This window comes from Aedes albopictus, chromosome 3, assembly GCF_035046485.1.
Source record: "Aedes albopictus strain Foshan chromosome 3, AalbF5, whole genome shotgun sequence".
NCBI classification, from domain to species: domain Eukaryota; kingdom Metazoa; phylum Arthropoda; class Insecta; order Diptera; family Culicidae; genus Aedes; species Aedes albopictus.
Genome location: NC_085138.1, coordinates 97,546,116 through 97,563,462, shown reverse-complemented (window position 1 = coordinate 97,563,462; position 17,347 = coordinate 97,546,116). Strand labels below are relative to the sequence as shown.

General features: G+C 43.0%; 2 protein-coding genes across 4 annotated transcripts in view; one reads left to right on the top strand and one right to left on the bottom strand.

The window, feature by feature from the left end:
* The first annotated feature begins 4,435 nt into the window (after positions 1-4,435).
* Positions 4,436-12,219, top strand: LOC134290292 (uncharacterized). The gene is made up of 7 exons (XM_062857393.1): positions 4,436-4,485; positions 5,139-5,583; positions 5,678-7,987; positions 8,048-8,318; positions 8,385-8,492; positions 11,046-11,261; positions 12,041-12,219. Exons 1-7 carry the CDS (start codon positions 4,436-4,438, stop codon positions 12,217-12,219), a joined length of 3,579 nt encoding a protein of 1,192 aa, XP_062713377.1.
* Positions 12,220-13,693: 1,474 nt separating this feature from the next.
* LOC109410908 (protein 5NUC-like) overlaps positions 13,694-17,347 on the bottom strand; it is a 61,249-nt gene continuing 57,595 nt past the window's right edge. For all 3 annotated transcript variants that reach the window (XM_019684436.3, XM_062842397.1, XM_062842398.1), the window contains exons 3-5: positions 15,385-15,535; positions 15,067-15,323; positions 13,694-15,011 (exon numbers count right to left, since the gene is read on the bottom strand). In XM_019684436.3, coding sequence (XP_019539981.3) covers positions 13,799-15,011; positions 15,067-15,323; positions 15,385-15,535 — 1,621 coding nt within the window. In that variant the 3' untranslated portion in view covers positions 13,694-13,798. The remainder of the gene's footprint in view (positions 15,012-15,066; positions 15,324-15,384; positions 15,536-17,347) is intronic.

The window sequence follows — 17,347 nt, the reverse complement described above, 5'->3', positions numbered from 1 at the left end:
GGGCATAGCTGGGATAAAAGTGACTCCGATTAAATGGACGAAGATGGACTACGTTTATTATCCAGAGAAAAAATACCGTGAAATAAACGAAGCTGTACGTAGAAACCTCTTCAAATTAGGACCTGAGGATGTGGAAAATACAGACTACGATGAGGTAATTATGAATATGAAGGAAAGGTTCTCGAATCCAGCCACGACAAGGAAAGAAAAATTATTGATTTTGTCGATGCTGCCAAGTTCGTGGTCTATTCAAGATGCCATTGATGAGTTCGAAACCAATAGATATACAGTAAAAGAGGCAAAACTATTTAAGAATAACTGTCTTTCAACCAAAAATACTAGGTCTAGTAATGCGTTAACAGACGAGGCAAAAGAAATAGTAGTTCAATATTTTGAAGATGATGAAGTAAGTCGAGCTATGCCTGGCCAGAAAGATTATGTATCAGTAAAACAAGATGGAAAGCGTCAAGCAATCCAAAAACGATTAATGATGACGACATTGAAAGAAGCTTACACACGCTTCAAGGAAATTCACAATAATATTAAAGTAGGTTTTTCCTCATTTGCAAGCCTTCGGCCAAGGCAATGCAAGCTTCTTTCCAATTCAGGAACACATAATGTTTGTGTGTGCACAACCCATGAGTTGTTGTTGTTTTTTTATTAACGACCCTTTAATCAAACATGATCATTCGGGTCGGAATACGAATTCAATACATATAGCAAAAACACAATTACAAATCACACATTATTTACTATTGGATTTGGAGTCTCGTCTACGCATTCCTCTATCAATGCTGTTTTGCACCCAGGGACCCAGGCAAGCCATGCATCCATGTCGTTGCGGTCGGGCTCGGGCTCCGACTCATCATCCTTCCAATCGGTACTCATATCAACATCTGGGATGCGCTCTCCGTCTCCCTGCTTCACTTTGCGAAAAAAGTTCCCATCCTGCTTTTTTCTCGGCGGCGACTCTGTTGTTTGTTCAATCATTTGCACACACGCGGGCTGCTGTACGCATTGTTGCTGATCTTTCTGCTTCCTCCTCTTTTTTCCACCGCCGATAGTTGCGACGTCGTCGATCGATGGCTTGTTCTGCGGGTTCTCGTCCACTGCACTGGAGCTTGAACAAATGTTCGGCTCGTTCAATTCGGTCACTAGATTGCGTGTCGGTCTATCATCGCCCGCGAGGTCGTTGGATGTTGATTGATTGTTGCGTTTGACTTGGAGTGATTTTTTGTGTTGCACACAGGTACTACCGGGGTGTAGTGGTTGGGTGCAATGCTTACATGAGGCTGGTTGATTTCGGTAGGTAACCAAAGTTTCTTCACCTCGAATCGTAACAAACGATCGTATGTGGCTACGAAGTGTCATCGTTACTATGCGTACCCCAGAAGATACATCTTGGTAGGGAAATGAGGGACCCCAACTCAATTCTTTCACACTGTGAACTTCGCCGAAATGACGAAGAAAACCAGCTACATCTTCGTTGCTCACACTCTCGGAGAGGTCGTGAACTTTGACCTCAGTACAACCACTGTCAATCGTTAATCGTATTCGATGTTTGCTGCCTTGCACTTCCAGCTCGTGTCGTCCGTCGTGTTCTTCTACTATTTTTTCAGCCATCGCTTGGTCTGCACATTTAACATGCACGCATTTCGCAGCATGATTGATTTGCAGGCGTTTCACCTGATTAGGTTGTAAGCCAAGTGTTAGCCTAACAAAACCGTGGATTTGTTCATAACTTGGCCGTCGCGTGAAGTTTGACAAATCTACTTTAAATGTGTGCTCTCGGGAATTGAGAGCCATCACAACTGACAGAAAAGCTTCTCGCAATTGAAAAAACGTCCAACCGATACGAAGACTGATCGCAAACTCCCCGGCAACCCATGAGAATATTAACCTTATTTTACATAGTTTGAAAAGAATAAATTTAACAAAGGATATTAAAATGTTAACTGGTAGTCTTTTGTGTGAAAATACAACATCAAATTGCTATCTACGATCTTGTTCGGATTGTCCAGATTCTTCATTATTGGAAAATACTTTATTCGGTGAGTTTGAAGAAAAATATATTGATCAGTTATCATTTGAGCAATGGGTAACCACGGATAGGTGTGACCTAGAAACAATTGTAAAACCTGTAGATGAGTTTGTGTCATATTTTTGCTTGAAATTAGAAAGTTTAATCCCTCACGATTTCATTAAAACAGAGCAATCCAGCTTTTTAAAAAATACGAAAAATACGTTACAAAATGGTGAATTTTTAGTCATTTGTGATTTTTCTGAAAATTACAGTTTTGTATTGCAAGATGAAGTTCAGTCCCATCACTGGAACGTGCAACAAGCTACAATTCATCCATTCGTTATTTATTTTAATGGAAGTTCGCAAATTGAACACTTTAGTTTCATTGTAATTTCCGAAGATTTAAGGCACGATTCAATATCCGTAAACTTGTTCATTGCCAAAATGATTAACTTTTTACGCGTTGATAAACATAAAGAAGTCAAAAAGATATATTTTATGTCTGATGGAGCAGCGTCGCAGTACAAAAACCGTAAGAATTTTTCGAGCCTATGTCAATTTAAATCAATGTACGGAATTGATGCAGAATGGCATTTTTTTGCTACGTCACATGGCAAAGGTCCTTGTGATGCTATTGGAGGAACAATAAAGCGCATGGCCACAAGAGCAAGTTTAGCCAAAGAACGATAGCATCCAATTAAAACTGCGAAAGAACTTTTTGAATGGGCGAATCGTAGAAAAGAAGAAGATTTAACCAAATTATCATTTTGTTTTACTACTACGGAAGAGTACGAAATAAAGGCTTCAGAGCTCAGCGAGCAATATAATAACGCGAAAACGATCCAAGGAACCCAAAAATTCCATTGTTTCATTCCATTGTCAGAAAATAAAATTAAAGCAAAACTATACTCAAACTGTTCTGACAATAATGCCAAAGTGTTCGATATTGTAAAAAAATAAATAAAATCAAATAAAAAATAAGTAAAACTGTTTTCATGATCTCATAACCCATAATAAAATCCAAACCCAAAACTCTTAGCCCTCTCTTACCCCTATTGTGTCAAATCTATGATTATTGTTGTGTAATTTGAGAATTCATTTATATGTATAAATATTATATGTATATATATTATATGTATATATATTACATGTATATACATATAATATAAATACATATAATATTTATACATATAATATACATAATACAAATGAATACACAAATATTGAATATCGTAAAAACAACTTGTTTAACTCCCGCAAGACCCTTAACAAAAAAAACAGCACCAAACTGTGATTCTCGAAATAATTTACACGGTAAAAAAATTTTTTTCTACTAAATGTAAAAAATTGTGAAATGTTTGAAATGTCATAACTTTTTTGTTTATTAGTTTACCATCACCAAATTTTTATGGTAGATAGCTAATATAACGGACCATTTTCCCTAAAAAAATGACGTTGGTAAAAAGATAGGGTTTTGAGATATTTAAGTTTTTGTGACAAAAATTATATTTTTTAATGCAAAAAAAAATATTTTTTTTACAGTGTATATTTTTTTAGTAATCACCATTTAGTTATCTAACTTTGCTGAAAAAATCATAACAATCGAACGAACCGTTTTTGCTGTGCAGCTTTTTGAATATTTTTCAACCATTTTCATATACACCCTTTTGAAAAGTTAGTCGTGACTCAACATGAAGATATGATATCGAAAAATGGTGATTTAGATGGAACTGAAAAACTGTGCAAAGTTTCAGCTCAATAGAAAATCATGAATTAAAAAAAGTCCTAAATTTTGATGCTGTTGCTTGGAATCGCTCATATGGAGAATCTGAGTTTTGTTGGAATCTCTAGAAAAACATCTGCTGGAATCACTGTATGAAATTATGCGAGAATCTCTTTAGAAATTTCTGCAGGAATGTCCGGAGAAATATCTGATGGAAATCCGAGCGACATTTCAGCAATAATTACCAGTGGAATTCATGGACTAGTTCTTGCAGGAATTCCTGGAGCTAATAACGCCTGTAAGAATTTGAAGAGAACTATTTGTCAGCAACAGGGGACACTTCAGGGTTCGGTCGGAATCTCGGGACGTACCTTCCGGGAGACCGTATCCGGTATCGGTAACTAGGGACTTCCTTCAAAGAGGCGGATTGTACCAGATGCCAGCGATCGGGGACTTCTTTCCGGGAGACGGACCGTACCGGATGCCAACAACCAGATTACGTCGCTGCGGTATTTCTCTTGCGGTATTCAGGGGTCAGGTTCAGTTCGGAAGTCTTGACTTGGGAGGACTAATTTCGGGACTGTAGGTTTGAGTTTTTCAGGTTTGAAGGTTTGAGTTTTTGGTATAATTGCTTCTGCTTCGCTTGAAAGTTTTTGAAGTAATGAGAGGTTTTTTTTTTTCTTTTATGCATGGCCACCTATGACCGTTTCAAGGTGATCATCATGACCTCGTTGCCAAGGTAAGTAAAAGGAAGGTAATCCAATATGTCAGATTCCACCATCCGCCATATTGGAAAACCTAACGACAGCTGGCAAGTTTGTATTCAATTTTTTTCACTAGTGAGATAACAAACGAAAACTTTCAGCCCTAGCAACGTAGCAACCCCACAGAAACCATGCACGCTTAACTTTCTCAGCACTAAAATCGGACAAACTCCATGATACTCATCGTGTGTTTCCTACTTACACGGATTGCAAATTAGCTCGTACACCCACTCAAGCAAATATTTTGCAATATTTTCGGCAAAGCAATATCTTTTGGTTAAGAAATCACCATTGTATTCATAATTAACAAAAATGCGGGGGCACGAGCAAATTTTAAACCTGGGAGAATATTACTCATTTTATGAGTGCCATGGAAATATGTCAACATTGGTTATCCGTGTTGAGAATGTGGTTGCCGATGCGGCGCAGCAACGCTTCTGTAGCGTTCTGCAGCATAAACAAACTGGCTGGCTGTCACCTCCATCCCCCCGCAGTGTGCCGCACTCCCCGCATCCACTTACTGCTTATACGCTAACACCTTCCTTATACACATCTTGCTCGTTGCTATCGGTAACATTCTCCGGGGCCGGAACAGAAGTGGCCTTGAGTAAAATAATTTTGCTAACAGGTCGAGTAAACGGGAGAAAGTTGGCCCGTATATTTGTGTGTTGAAGACCCACGTGGATATCGTTCAAGATTTCAGTGACAATTTCGTCAAATCTTTGCAACCGTTAGCCAAGAAGCACAACTTCATGCTGATGGAAGATCGCAAGTTTGCTGATATTGGCAACACTGTCGCTTTACAGTACGGCAGAGGTCTTTTCAAAATTTCCAGTTGGGCAGATTTGGTCACCGTTCATTCCCTGCCGGGACAGGGTCTGTTGAAGGAAGGCGTTGTAATCGAGTTCGACACTTTCTCTCGTTGGTTGGAGGATGAGATGGACAACCAGCTCGCGAGTCTCAACCCTGTATTCAGCGTCAAGAAGCCCAGCTACCAGCCGAAGCCGAAGCCGACAGTCCTGAACGTCAACAGTCGCGACGAAGTGGTAGCGAAGAAGTGTCCTCTGTGCTCCGTAAGCTCTCACTCTGGCCTGGAGAAGTGCGAGCAGTTCCGGAAGCTGTCGATTACCCATTACCCAACCTCGATCTGCTGCTAACTCCTGCAAGGTCTGCTACATCTGCCTGATGTTCGACCATGCGAGGAGGAACTGCAAGTCCGAGAAGAAGTGTTCCATCTGCAAGAAGAACCACCATGAACTGGTCCACACCGACGAACCTGCAAGGAACTCGAGGATCAGCCGTTCGGACGCGGCGAGTAGTGACGATAATGTCTGCAACTTCAACGGCAAGAACACGAACACACTGCTCCGAGTTGGAAAGGTTAAGATTCGTGGTCCACAAGGCTTCGCTGAAGTATTTGCGCTCTTCGATGAAGGTTCGTCTCTCTCGATGATGGATGCAGCTGTGGCAGAGAGCCTCGGATTGCGAGGACCGATTGCTCCTGTGACCTACCACTGGACAAATGGGATCCTGCACAAAGAGGAACAGTCGATGATGCTCTCGTTCCGAATTTCTGGACCTTCCGATCAAGTGAAGTGGTACGACGTGAACAATATCCAGACGGTGACAAACATCGCCCTGCCGGCGGTGAAGTTCGACATGGCGAGAGTAAAGCAGCTGTACCCCATGCTCGATAAAGAGAAGCTGGCTGCGATCCAAGATGGCTGTCCCTGTATGCTGCTTGGATCGAACAACGCAGGTCTGATTGTGCCTCTGAAGACGGTGCAATACTCATTGGATGGTTTGCAGCTGACTCGGTTCAACCTTGGATGGACAATCCATGGAGTAGTGGACCCAGCCGACGCCGGATCGAGCAACCATCATGCGTTCCTGTGCTCCGAAGACGACGACATCGAGCTTACAGATCTGGTGAAACAGATGCACAAGGTTGAAGATTTCGGGATCTCTGGCCAGTCGGTGAAAATAGCTGACGAAGATCAACGAGCACTGGACATCATGCACCGTACCATTACACGGCGTGGTGATCGTTTCGAGGTTGGCCAGATATACAGGTACAACAACTTCGTCTTCCCGGAGAGCAAGCGTCAAGCCCTACGACGTCTCCAGATCATGGAAAAGAAGATGGACTCGAATCCTGATTTCGCTGATCGGTACTGTAGGAAGATCCAGGACTACGTCGACAAAGGATACGCTAGGGAATTGGAACCTGGTGAGCTAACTGAAACTCCGAACACCTGGTACCTGCCGCATTCCAGCGTGGCGACTGATGAGAAGTTCCACTTGGTGATGGACGCCAAGGCAAAGTCGCACGGTTTTTCCCTGAACGATCTGCTACTGAAGGGTCCGGATTTCGTCCCTCCGCTGATCGCGGTCCTGATACGGGCCCGAATGAAGAAGATTGCCTTCGTTGCGGACATACGGGAAATGTTCCATCAAGTCCTCATCCGCAGAGAAGATCAGGAATCCCAGCGATTTCTCTGGCGTGGCATGAACCGCACGGACCCTCCTAACGAGTATGTTATGCAGGTGATGATATTCGGCGCAGTGTCGTCCCCGTCGATGGCACAGTTCATCAAGAACTTTAATGCGAAGGAGCTAGAAGAAAAGCACCCCGGCGTCGAGCGAGCTGTCGTGAAGCAGCACTATGTCGACGACTACTTCGACTGCGCGGACACTAAACAAGAAGCCATCGAACTGGTTCAGCGTGTCATTAAGGTGCACGATCAAGGCGGATTCAAGCTAATGAAGTTCTCGTCAAACTCCCGTGCCGTGTTGGCATTTCTCGATCCAGAAATCGTCGCGGACAAGGAGAGCGACGATCGTGTCCTCGGAATCGAGTGGGACCTGCAGTCCGACGTCTTCCCGCTGGACTTCCCAAAACTGGATCAGCGATTCCGGACAGCTGAAGCCGTGCCCACGAAGCGGCAACTGCTGAAATTAATGATGGGTATCTTCGATCCACTGTGCTTGCTCAGTCCGATCACGATTCTGCTGAAGCTCATCTTTCAAGAGCTGTGGCGACTGCAGTCGGGATGGGACGATGAGATTCCTGATGGTCTGGTGCCGAGATGGATGGAATGGCTGAACGAAACTGCAAGACTGGGAGAAATTCGACTACCGCGGTACTACCATCCGGCGGTGCCATCCTTTAGTGATGTTGAACTACACGCTTTCTGTGACGCGAGTGATAAAGTTTATGCCTGCGTGATGGTCCACCGCCGAAAGGAAAGATCACATGTTGCGCTGGTGTACGCGAAGTCAAGAGTAGCACCCCTGAAGTCGCAGACTGTGCCGCGACTAGAGCTACAAGGATGCGTCCTGGCAAGCCAGATGATAAGCGTTCTTCAAATGGAGATCATGATCGACATTACCAGGCTGTACTTCTGGACCGATTCGAAGATCTGTTTGTGTTGGTTGAAGTCGGATCAGAAGCTGACGGCCTATATCGGCGCTCGCGTAATGAATATTTAGGAGAATGGTCACGAAGTGCAGTTCTGGCACTGGGTTCCGTCGCAGCTCAACGTGGCGGATTTGGCAACGAAGTGCTCGAAGATTGGCAGCATGCAGAATGGCTGCGTGGCCCAGACTTCCTCTACCTGGATAGCTCTACCTGGCCGGTCGACCGCAGAGTTCGCGAGCTTCCACTCCGAAATAACCGTCAAAGATGTGGCCGGACCACTGTGCAGTGCGGCGTTCAAAGAAAAGTTAATCGATCTACCCGACATTGCCAGGTTCTCGGATTTCAACCGGCTGATCAGGTCAACTGCGTACTACCTGAAAATGAGAAGTGAAAATTTTTTCGTGCGGACAGGACGCACATTGTCGAAACTTAGAATATAGAATTAAATTTTAGTACAAAAACCTAGTTTTGGCGGTGCGCGACTGTTGAGCAATTTGAGAAAAGTCGAATCTGGTGCTTTCCCTCAACACGCTGCCAGGAAACCACACATCCGTCCCGCAGGTGAGCACTGACGATTTCGAGGTCGAGCGAACCTTCTGGAACAGTATTGAAAGAAATTTTAAGAAATCAATGAAAGGGTTTTAAAAAACCTGTGGGGAAATTTTGGATGAAATAAATAGCAAATTTTCTAACGGAATTCATGAAAAAACTTTTGAAGGAATTGCAAATCCATAATTTTCTGGAGGAATTTATGAGGAAATTAATTCTAAAGGAATTCTAACAAAAAGCAATCTGGTGAACATGGAACAACTCCGGAAGGAATCGGTGGCCACCTTGGCAACCACACGCTACGGCTCTGCTTGCCACATGTTTATCAACCACCTCACCCCCCTCCCACCTCCAAGCATGACGTACTTAATAAATGGCCCCTTGTAAGATTTTAAGAAAAAACCGCTGGTGCACTTTTTGAAAGAAACCATAGTTCATTTTAAATTTCGGAAGTTTATTTTGATAGATTCCACGAATTATTGTTGGAAGAAATCCATAGAAGATTTCCTTGGACTTGGAATCTTTGGACGACTTTATGGAGGAAACTCATTGGGAAAGAAATCTCCAAGAATATTTCTTAAAGAATCCCCGGAAATTTTTTTGATAAAATCTTTGTAAGAAACGCATTTCTGCAGGAATCCATTAATTATTTCCATAAATAATTCTCGTACGAATTCCTGAAAGAATCTATAGAAGAAATTTCAAGGAATTCCATGGAAACTTTTCTAGAGGATTTTTTAGGAAAATTTCTAGAGGATTCTTAAATGAAAAAGGAAAATGTCCTAAGGAGCATTAAAAAAAGCAGTGCAAGACTTTCCGAAACGAATTCCTAGAATCTAGAGAAGTTTTTATCAAAACATCCTGAATTAATTTTTTCGATAATTATTGGAAAAGTTTAGAGAAAATTTCAAAGGAGTCTTAGAATTTTCTTAAGGTATCAAAGGAAGACCTCCCGAAGGACTTCTCAAAGAATTTTCCGACGGCATTCCTGGCAGAGTCTCTTTAAAATCCCTGAGAGACTGTCTGAAGGAATCGCTGACGAAGTTTTTAAAGAGCATCTGGAGAATTTTGGGACTAAAGAAATCCATGCATGGGTTTTGAATTAATCCTTTAATAATTTTCTAGAGGAATCTCTCAAAGCTTTGTGTAGACATTCATGAAATAATTTCTGTAGCAATCTATGCAAGATTTTCAAAAAATAATTCCTATGAGACTCGATTAATTCCCGAAGAACATTTCGAATGAATCTTTGATAGAGTTTCTGAAGAACCCGTAGAGAAATTTCAGGAGGAATTTCGTTTTAAGCTGCTTCACGCCGGTGGGACTCGCCATCAGCTTCCACACATCATTGGTCTTTATAGAACGAAGCTTATCCTGTACCGCCTGGTTCCAGATGTCACGGTCATTACGGCTACTTATTTCATCGTTCGTCTCGCCCAGACAACCAGTAATCGTATAAGATGTTGCATAAGATGATAAAGTGGAGGCCATATGCGTACATGCCTCCATTTAGGCGCATGTGAAATGTACGCATATCGCCTCCACTTTAACATCGTATTTAACATCTTATACGATCACTGGTTGACTGGGCGGGAATGTCTGAAGGAGAGTGGGGACCTACAGTAGGTATTTACTTGCTCTAAATCCAGTAAGATAGGCAACGAACTTACCCGGAAATCGACGTTCCCGTAAGTTGGGCCTCTATGGCCAGAAGACAAGTCTAGATCTGATTGCGAAGGGAGCGCGGGATTGACTGGTTCCACTACAGCTCCTTCGTCGGTGTCATCATCAGTTAAGATTTCATCTTCGTTGATGAGGGGGCATCCATTTAGTACGTCACGCTAAAAATGGGAATTTTCAACCCCCCCTCCCCCCTTCGTTCGGGTTTTTCCTATACTTAATACATTGCTTGTCACACTTCTCAGAACACCCCCTCCTCCCTCTAAGCGTGACGTACTTTATGGATGCCCCCTGAACGGCTACACCGGAACAGAACCATCGTCAGATTGGACACCTTCCTCTGGATTTCGAAAGGTTTGTTATTGTTTGCTCGTAGATCAGAGGTTTCACCAGTCTTCCTTCCCACGTGACGTTCCTGGTCCACAGTAAGCTTTGAAATCTTCTTGCCACATGCCGCTGTGGCCATCGCTTCAAATTTCTTGAATTTTTTATACACATACCTCCGATTTCTTCCTAATCAGGTATACCACAGCAAAATGTGGGTAGCCAGCAATCAGTGAGACGAGGTAGCGATGTCCTTCTCATGAAACAGGCAGCTGAGACTTCGAAAGCCAATGCCGGCAGCCAATCAAGACCATGAGAAACTCATGAAAACTGTGGCAGTGGCAGAACCCACGAAACGAAGTCAAAGCTTCCCATGTCTACCCAAATGAAGGCCTTCGCTTCCGCGGGTAGCCTCAAGAGTGTGGTGGATGCTATTGCTTACGTCGAGCAATCTTAGAAGCGTGTAAGGCAACCGCCAGATGAGGAGCTACCAGGTGGCGCCCGCAAGGCTAGGCAGCTGTTGACTCCAAAAGTCTGTAGTAAAGCCGGCAAGGCGTCCAGGAAAGACCGAGGTAAAGCGGAAGGAGAAGAAAGAGAAACCACAGGAGGTGCAGGAGCGCAGAGACACCAAACCTAGGAAACGTAGGAAGTCAGGTGCTAAGCACGAGAAAGGTGACGCACTCGTCATCAAGACCGAACACTCGGACGTGAAGGCGATGAGGAGCGACGCCAAGCTCGTTGATCTGGTAGCCGACGTGCGCAATATTAGACGTACTCGTACGGGTGAAATGGTTTTCGAGCCCAGTGCGACAACGAGCGCAAGGGTGCCGCCTACAAAATTCTGGTGGAAGAGGTCCTTGGCGAAGGGGTCGAGGTGAGGGCTCTTAACCCTTTATAAGGCAGTGGCAACTATATTGCCACCTACTGTTTGTATTTTTTTTTTTGTTTTATAACAATTTATTTCGAACTTTTTTTTTGTTTGCGCGAAATTGGGACTACTAACAACGTCTGATATTTTTTGGCACTAAACAAAGCTTTAACAACAATTTAGGAGCCATTTGTAGTCTCAAAAATGGCTAATTTTGACCGCGTGAAGAAAATTAGCTCAAACTTATTGTAAAATTATAGATTTAGTATAAAATATTTACCAAATACCAAAATAATCATATTCTGGGTTAACATGTGCTGAACTACACAGTTTATATTATGGGTTAAGCCCCAATCCACTCTAAAATCTCTTTTCCGGCTTTTTGTCGAAGTCAAAAGAAGAAAAGTACCCTAAACGGGCAGTGGCAAGAATATTGCCACCAGCGCTGGTGGCCTAAACGGGCAGTGGCAACTATATTGCCACCTCAAAAGCTCGTTTTTGGGGTTAACGGGCAGTGGCAACTATATTGCCACCTAGATTTTTGAGAGTTTCTTTCAAACAAAAATTGTTTTGTACATGTAATCATGTATATAATCATTTCCATAATAGTATGCGTTGACAGCTCTTCTAGTTTTCTCGGCCTTATAAAGGGTTAAAGCTGAGACGACTCTGAACGTGAACAACCTAGATGAGATCATTGACGCGAAAGAGTTCACCACGGCACTGTGGCAATTGTTACGAGGGCTTCGTGGTCGCCAAGGTAAACAGGGTCTTCACGCTGATGCTGGACTGTATGACGACCATGCTGAAAGGAAGAAGGTCGGTGGCAATGGCGTTTCACGAAACAGCGGGGTCAAATTCTGCTAGAGGCCATGCTAGAAGTCGATCAGGATAATATCGGTACCAAAAGCATCTTCAGTCGGTAAGGAACGGAAACGATTATCGATGTAACTTCGTGTAGTCGTGGCCTAAAAAGACGATGCATACACTCTCAGCGATCACCTAGCTGTTCACTATATTTAGTATCGACTACATCAACAGCAGTCAGCGAGTACAGGAAGGGGTTACTAGGGCAAGGTCAAGCTGTCAGTGCTTTAATGATAAAATTTAGTTCTCGAGAACAGGTCTTGCTCCAGGGTACATATTTGAGATAGGGCCAAAGGGTTTCCAGGGAGTTCCCAGAGAGCCCAAAAGAAGATGATTCCAAGGGTCTTCATGGGCATTCCTTCAGGGGATTTCAGGAGCCTGTAATGGCGTTCCGACAAGTTTCGTTTGTGTTTCAAACGAAACTTCAGTCTTACGGAGGTCTTCAGGGGTTACACGGGCCATTACAAGGAGTTTTCAGGTACATTTCAGGGGTGGTTTTGGAGCCTATTTAACGCCTTCCAAATAGTTTCAGAGACATTTCAAATTGATTAAGGGGATTTTAAGAGAGTTTTAATGGGATTATGGACATTTCAGTTGAGTTTCAAGGCTTTCAGGAACATTTCCAGGGGTTTTTACGGTAGTTTCAGAAACTTTTTTTTAAGATTTTCCGAGGGGGTTTAAGAGCAATTTTCCAAGGAGCTTTCAAATGTATAACGAGGTTTTCAAGTGTATTTTAAGGCATTCCAGGGGCATTTTAATGGGTTTCTGTTTTTTTTTTTCTTAAGGGGCCTCAGAAGCTCTAGAATGTCCAGGGGTATTCCAAAGGGACTACGGGGATTTCAGGAACGCTTCAAAAGTATAAGGCGTCGCAGAAACCCCATCCGAAGTAACATTTTTTAGCTAAACACACTAGTAGAGGTTTTCAAAACCATCGTAAAACCCAAATATAAAGTTTAAGGTTTTAGGATGGATCTCAAAACTTCTACAAGACTAATTGATCATCAAAATGTTATTTCAGCATGAGACCCTCGGACACCTCCTAAAACGCCCCAGAGATTTTCAGGTACACCCTGAGACCCCCTGAAGCACTCCAGGTACTACCCTGAAATGCTCTTGAGACCAAGATTCTATAAATTTCCCCCGGGTGGAGGGGGCGATGTTATGTGTATCAGAATATCCAGAAAAATGACCACATGGTTTATGAACATCTCCTCTTTCTTTGCGTGTCACTGTCACATATCATATATGCAATTCAAAATGTTCCTAACCTCGTAGCTTCATTTAAGCTATTCTCAGAAAATACTGAAACCTATTTTGTTAATCAAGTATGATGGAGGAGAATTAAGAGATTATTAAGCATATAGGGAAACAGCCGGAATGTTCCAGGAATCTAAAGTTTTACGGGAAAGAGGCCGCAATTCTCTTCCTCAATCGGTTTTCTTTCATTTCTCTTAAGTAATAAAACGAACTACTTAAATTACCAGGCATTTTTGTACTTAGTCCTATAGGAATACTTTCACAGCAAGTGCAACTTTGTTTAACCTGAGCTGAAACACATTCAAATTCTCACTATCCTTTATCACATTAAAACTCTTTGTAACAAACAAACAAATGCTAGTACCACGACGGTCGCCGTTGTCGCTTTAAGACTTCCAGCGGCACCATCATCATCCTCGGTGGTGCTTCCCGCCACTGTCGTTGTGGGCGTTTCCGGCTCCGTAGTCATATGGTCCGGATTGACTTCTCCATTCAGCGTAATTCGCCACTCGATAGCCGGATAGATGGGTGAAAAGTTTCTCAGATACTGCTCGGTCATCTCGTACTCTCCCCATTCTAGGACTTGGAAGTTACGACCACTGAACATATCGTATCCATCGCCTCCCTCCCATATGAACTGACTAATGATGATCTTGTACCGGTCGTAGTCGTACAGGGGTGCGAAGGAGGGAGTTGTACACCGAGCGCATCGTGCTTCTACGGAAGACACCCGTTGGCCTGGCGGTTTACTCAAGTCGTAGGTCACGTGCACTCCAGCCATCTGCAGAAATTCACCATAACCACTCTTACCATCGTATCGGTAAACGCTTCGCTCCAACATCAGTCTGATCGTCTCTCCGGTGACCTCAGCGAGGATGATCGCGTTTCCAAACGGCAGAACCGTCTTCAAATCCTTTTTGGTGATGTTTCCATCCTGTCCAACCTCAATCGACGCCCGTATTCCTCCACCCTGGACAAAGGCGATGGCAGCATCGGTCCAGTATTGACTGGAGTCATCACGTGACATGGTGTAGGTCATCACCATTGAATCCGCAATCATGTTTCCAATGTTGCACTCCTCGAACCGACACCGGGTGGCATCCAGAAGCACTCTCGTCTGTCCAATGACTTCCTCCAGCTCCAGAATACCCGGTCGGTATACGTCCAACAGCTGTAGAACATCCGAGTCTCGATCGACGGCTCCGTTCAGCAGAATTGGTTTGCCGTCGAACGACACTAGGTTTCCATCGGCATCGAATTCAACCTTCATGTAACCCAGATACTTCGTGTAGGCATAAGCTTGAACTACGGGTACCTCTCGACTAGCAGGGTTCTTCACCATAACCGGATAGGGACCTTCCGATGGATCAATATCTGGTATCGTACCGGAGAAGAGGAATGTGTGCGAATGTCCTCCAATAACGATATCAATATCCGGGCAGCTAGCTGCAATCTCTCGATCCCTCTCTAAACCGCTGTGACCCAACGCGATCAGGATCTTCACCCCTTGGGCTTTGAGGGTTTCTGCTTCCTTGCTGTAAATGCAATGACCAATCAGAAAATATTCAACTTAGAGAACCCCACTCTTACTTAATGGCGACGATCTCATCGGTAAAGTCCACCGTAGTGGGCACGGTGAGCTGTTTCGTCTCCGGCGTCAGGTAGCCGATGACACCGATCTTGACGCCACCCTTGGTGAACACCGTCGACGGGAGCAGCGATTTGGCCTCCCGCATCGATGGCGTTCGGGAGAGATCCAGATTGGCGGTCAGTACCGGGAACTCCACTTCGTTCAGGAACGGGACCAGCCCTTCGACGCCGTTGTCGAACTCGTGATTGCCGAGGGACTAAGAAAGAGAAAGATAATTAGATCGCTGCTGGGAGGAAATAGACGAAACTAGGACTCACGATGGCATCTGGTTTGAGGATGTTTAGGAATGAAGCGGTGATGTTGTCCTTGTAGACGGCAAACCACGGCGTGCCTGTGTAGGTGTCACCGGCGTTCAGGTACAGAACCGGAAGTCCCCCGGCTGCCTCCTGCGAACGGTATTCCCGAACTCTGGAAGTAGCACAATGTTTTTGGGAAATTTTATTTAAAAAAATATTTATTAAAAAATACGAAATATTAATCTGGTTATATAAAAAAAACAATATCTTTGATAAATTCAAAGAATGTTCCTTGAAATTAGGAAATTCTGAAATATGTGAGTTGGTATAAGAACAATAACATCAATGATATATTTTCATCATCAGAGGCAAGAATAATTTCCACTAGATTTAAAGTTTACAGGGTGCAGCAATAGATAGATATTAGACTGGGTCAACAAAGTCGATTTTTGAAGCAAAGCTTTTTCGATTCCTTTTGGCGTCCAAAACAACTGTGCAAAATTTGGAAGCGATTGGTTGCGTCCCCGTATTCCGCATTGTGATTGAAATTTGTATGGAATTTAGTATGGGAAAACGTGCTTTTTGCATTTTTCTCCTAAATTAATTTTTTTTTTGTCTAAAAGGGTCTAACTAATGACGTTGAAGTATAGCCTAGGATATGCCGAAAAACTTTGCCGAAGACCGCAAAGTGATCCGACACTTGTGAAAAAAGTTATAACGTACAGATTGATTAATTTAACATGTTTATTTCTTTATTCCAATAATAAAGTCTCAATTTTTGGACTAAGTTACCAAGTTAATAACTTTTTTCACAAGCGTCGGATCACTGTGCGGTCTTCGGCAAAGTTTTTCGACATATCCTAGAACGTCTTGAGTTTTTTTTACATTGTATTAAACAAAAGAATTCAACTTATAAATAAAATGTAAAAAAGTACGTTGTCCCATTCTAACTTCACACACAAATTTCAATCGCAATGTGGAATAAGTGGACACAACCAATTGCTTCCAAATTTTGCACAGTGGTTTTGGACGCTAATACAGATTGAAAAATCTTTGTTCCGGATTGATGCGATCAAATTTAAATTTTCTCCATACAACGTTGACCCACTCTAATAGATATGCAATGCGATTTTTTTTTTTCATTGCAAACCCCATTTTTATTCATATGACGTTAATTAATGCATGTTTTGACGTCTCACCATCTGGACCTCTGAGATCCCTTTAAATTCCCCTGAGACCTCCGAGCCCCCTGTAACGCCCTTGAAACCGCCTGAGATGATCTGAAATAGCTCAGAGACGCCTTAGAACCCTCTGACAGTCGCTGAGAACCCCTTCAAGATCAACATTAGAAGCACGAATCCAGAAGGCTAGAGCTGCTTTTACAAAAGTTTAGGAAATATATGAAATACAGGGTGTTAGGTTCATGAGTGCAAACTTTTTAAAGGGTGATAGAGGACCATAAATGGTGAAAAAAGTTGTTCTACGCATATGGTCAAATCTCATCCGTTACGTAGTTATTGAACTCCCCATGTTTTTTACTCTTATTGCCTTAACTGGCTATAACTTTAAAATGGCCAAACTTACCGCAGTTGTTTTACCCTTGTTCGAAAGATTATTGAATTTTCCATCAAATGGTATCTTTGAATCGATTGGTTTAGTTAAATAACTAAGTTTTCTGGAGTAAAATAGCAAAAAATAGCGTTATTTGTTTATGTCAATTATCTTTGAAACATGCGTAATAAATTAAATTTCTTTCTTTCGCAAAGTTGTGGCCCTATTCCATTCTACAATTCGTTCTTTGACGCAAATCTTCCAACTCTTATCGTTTTCTAGTAATTTTGATTTAAATGTGCGGCACAGTGTGCAAAAAGGTGCTTACCATGACGATTGCAAATTCTGTGGTTTACTATTCGGGCCTGGTGACCTCACAATTGGATCTCGAATACTGAGCTCCATCGCCATGGAACCGTCCGAAATCGATATC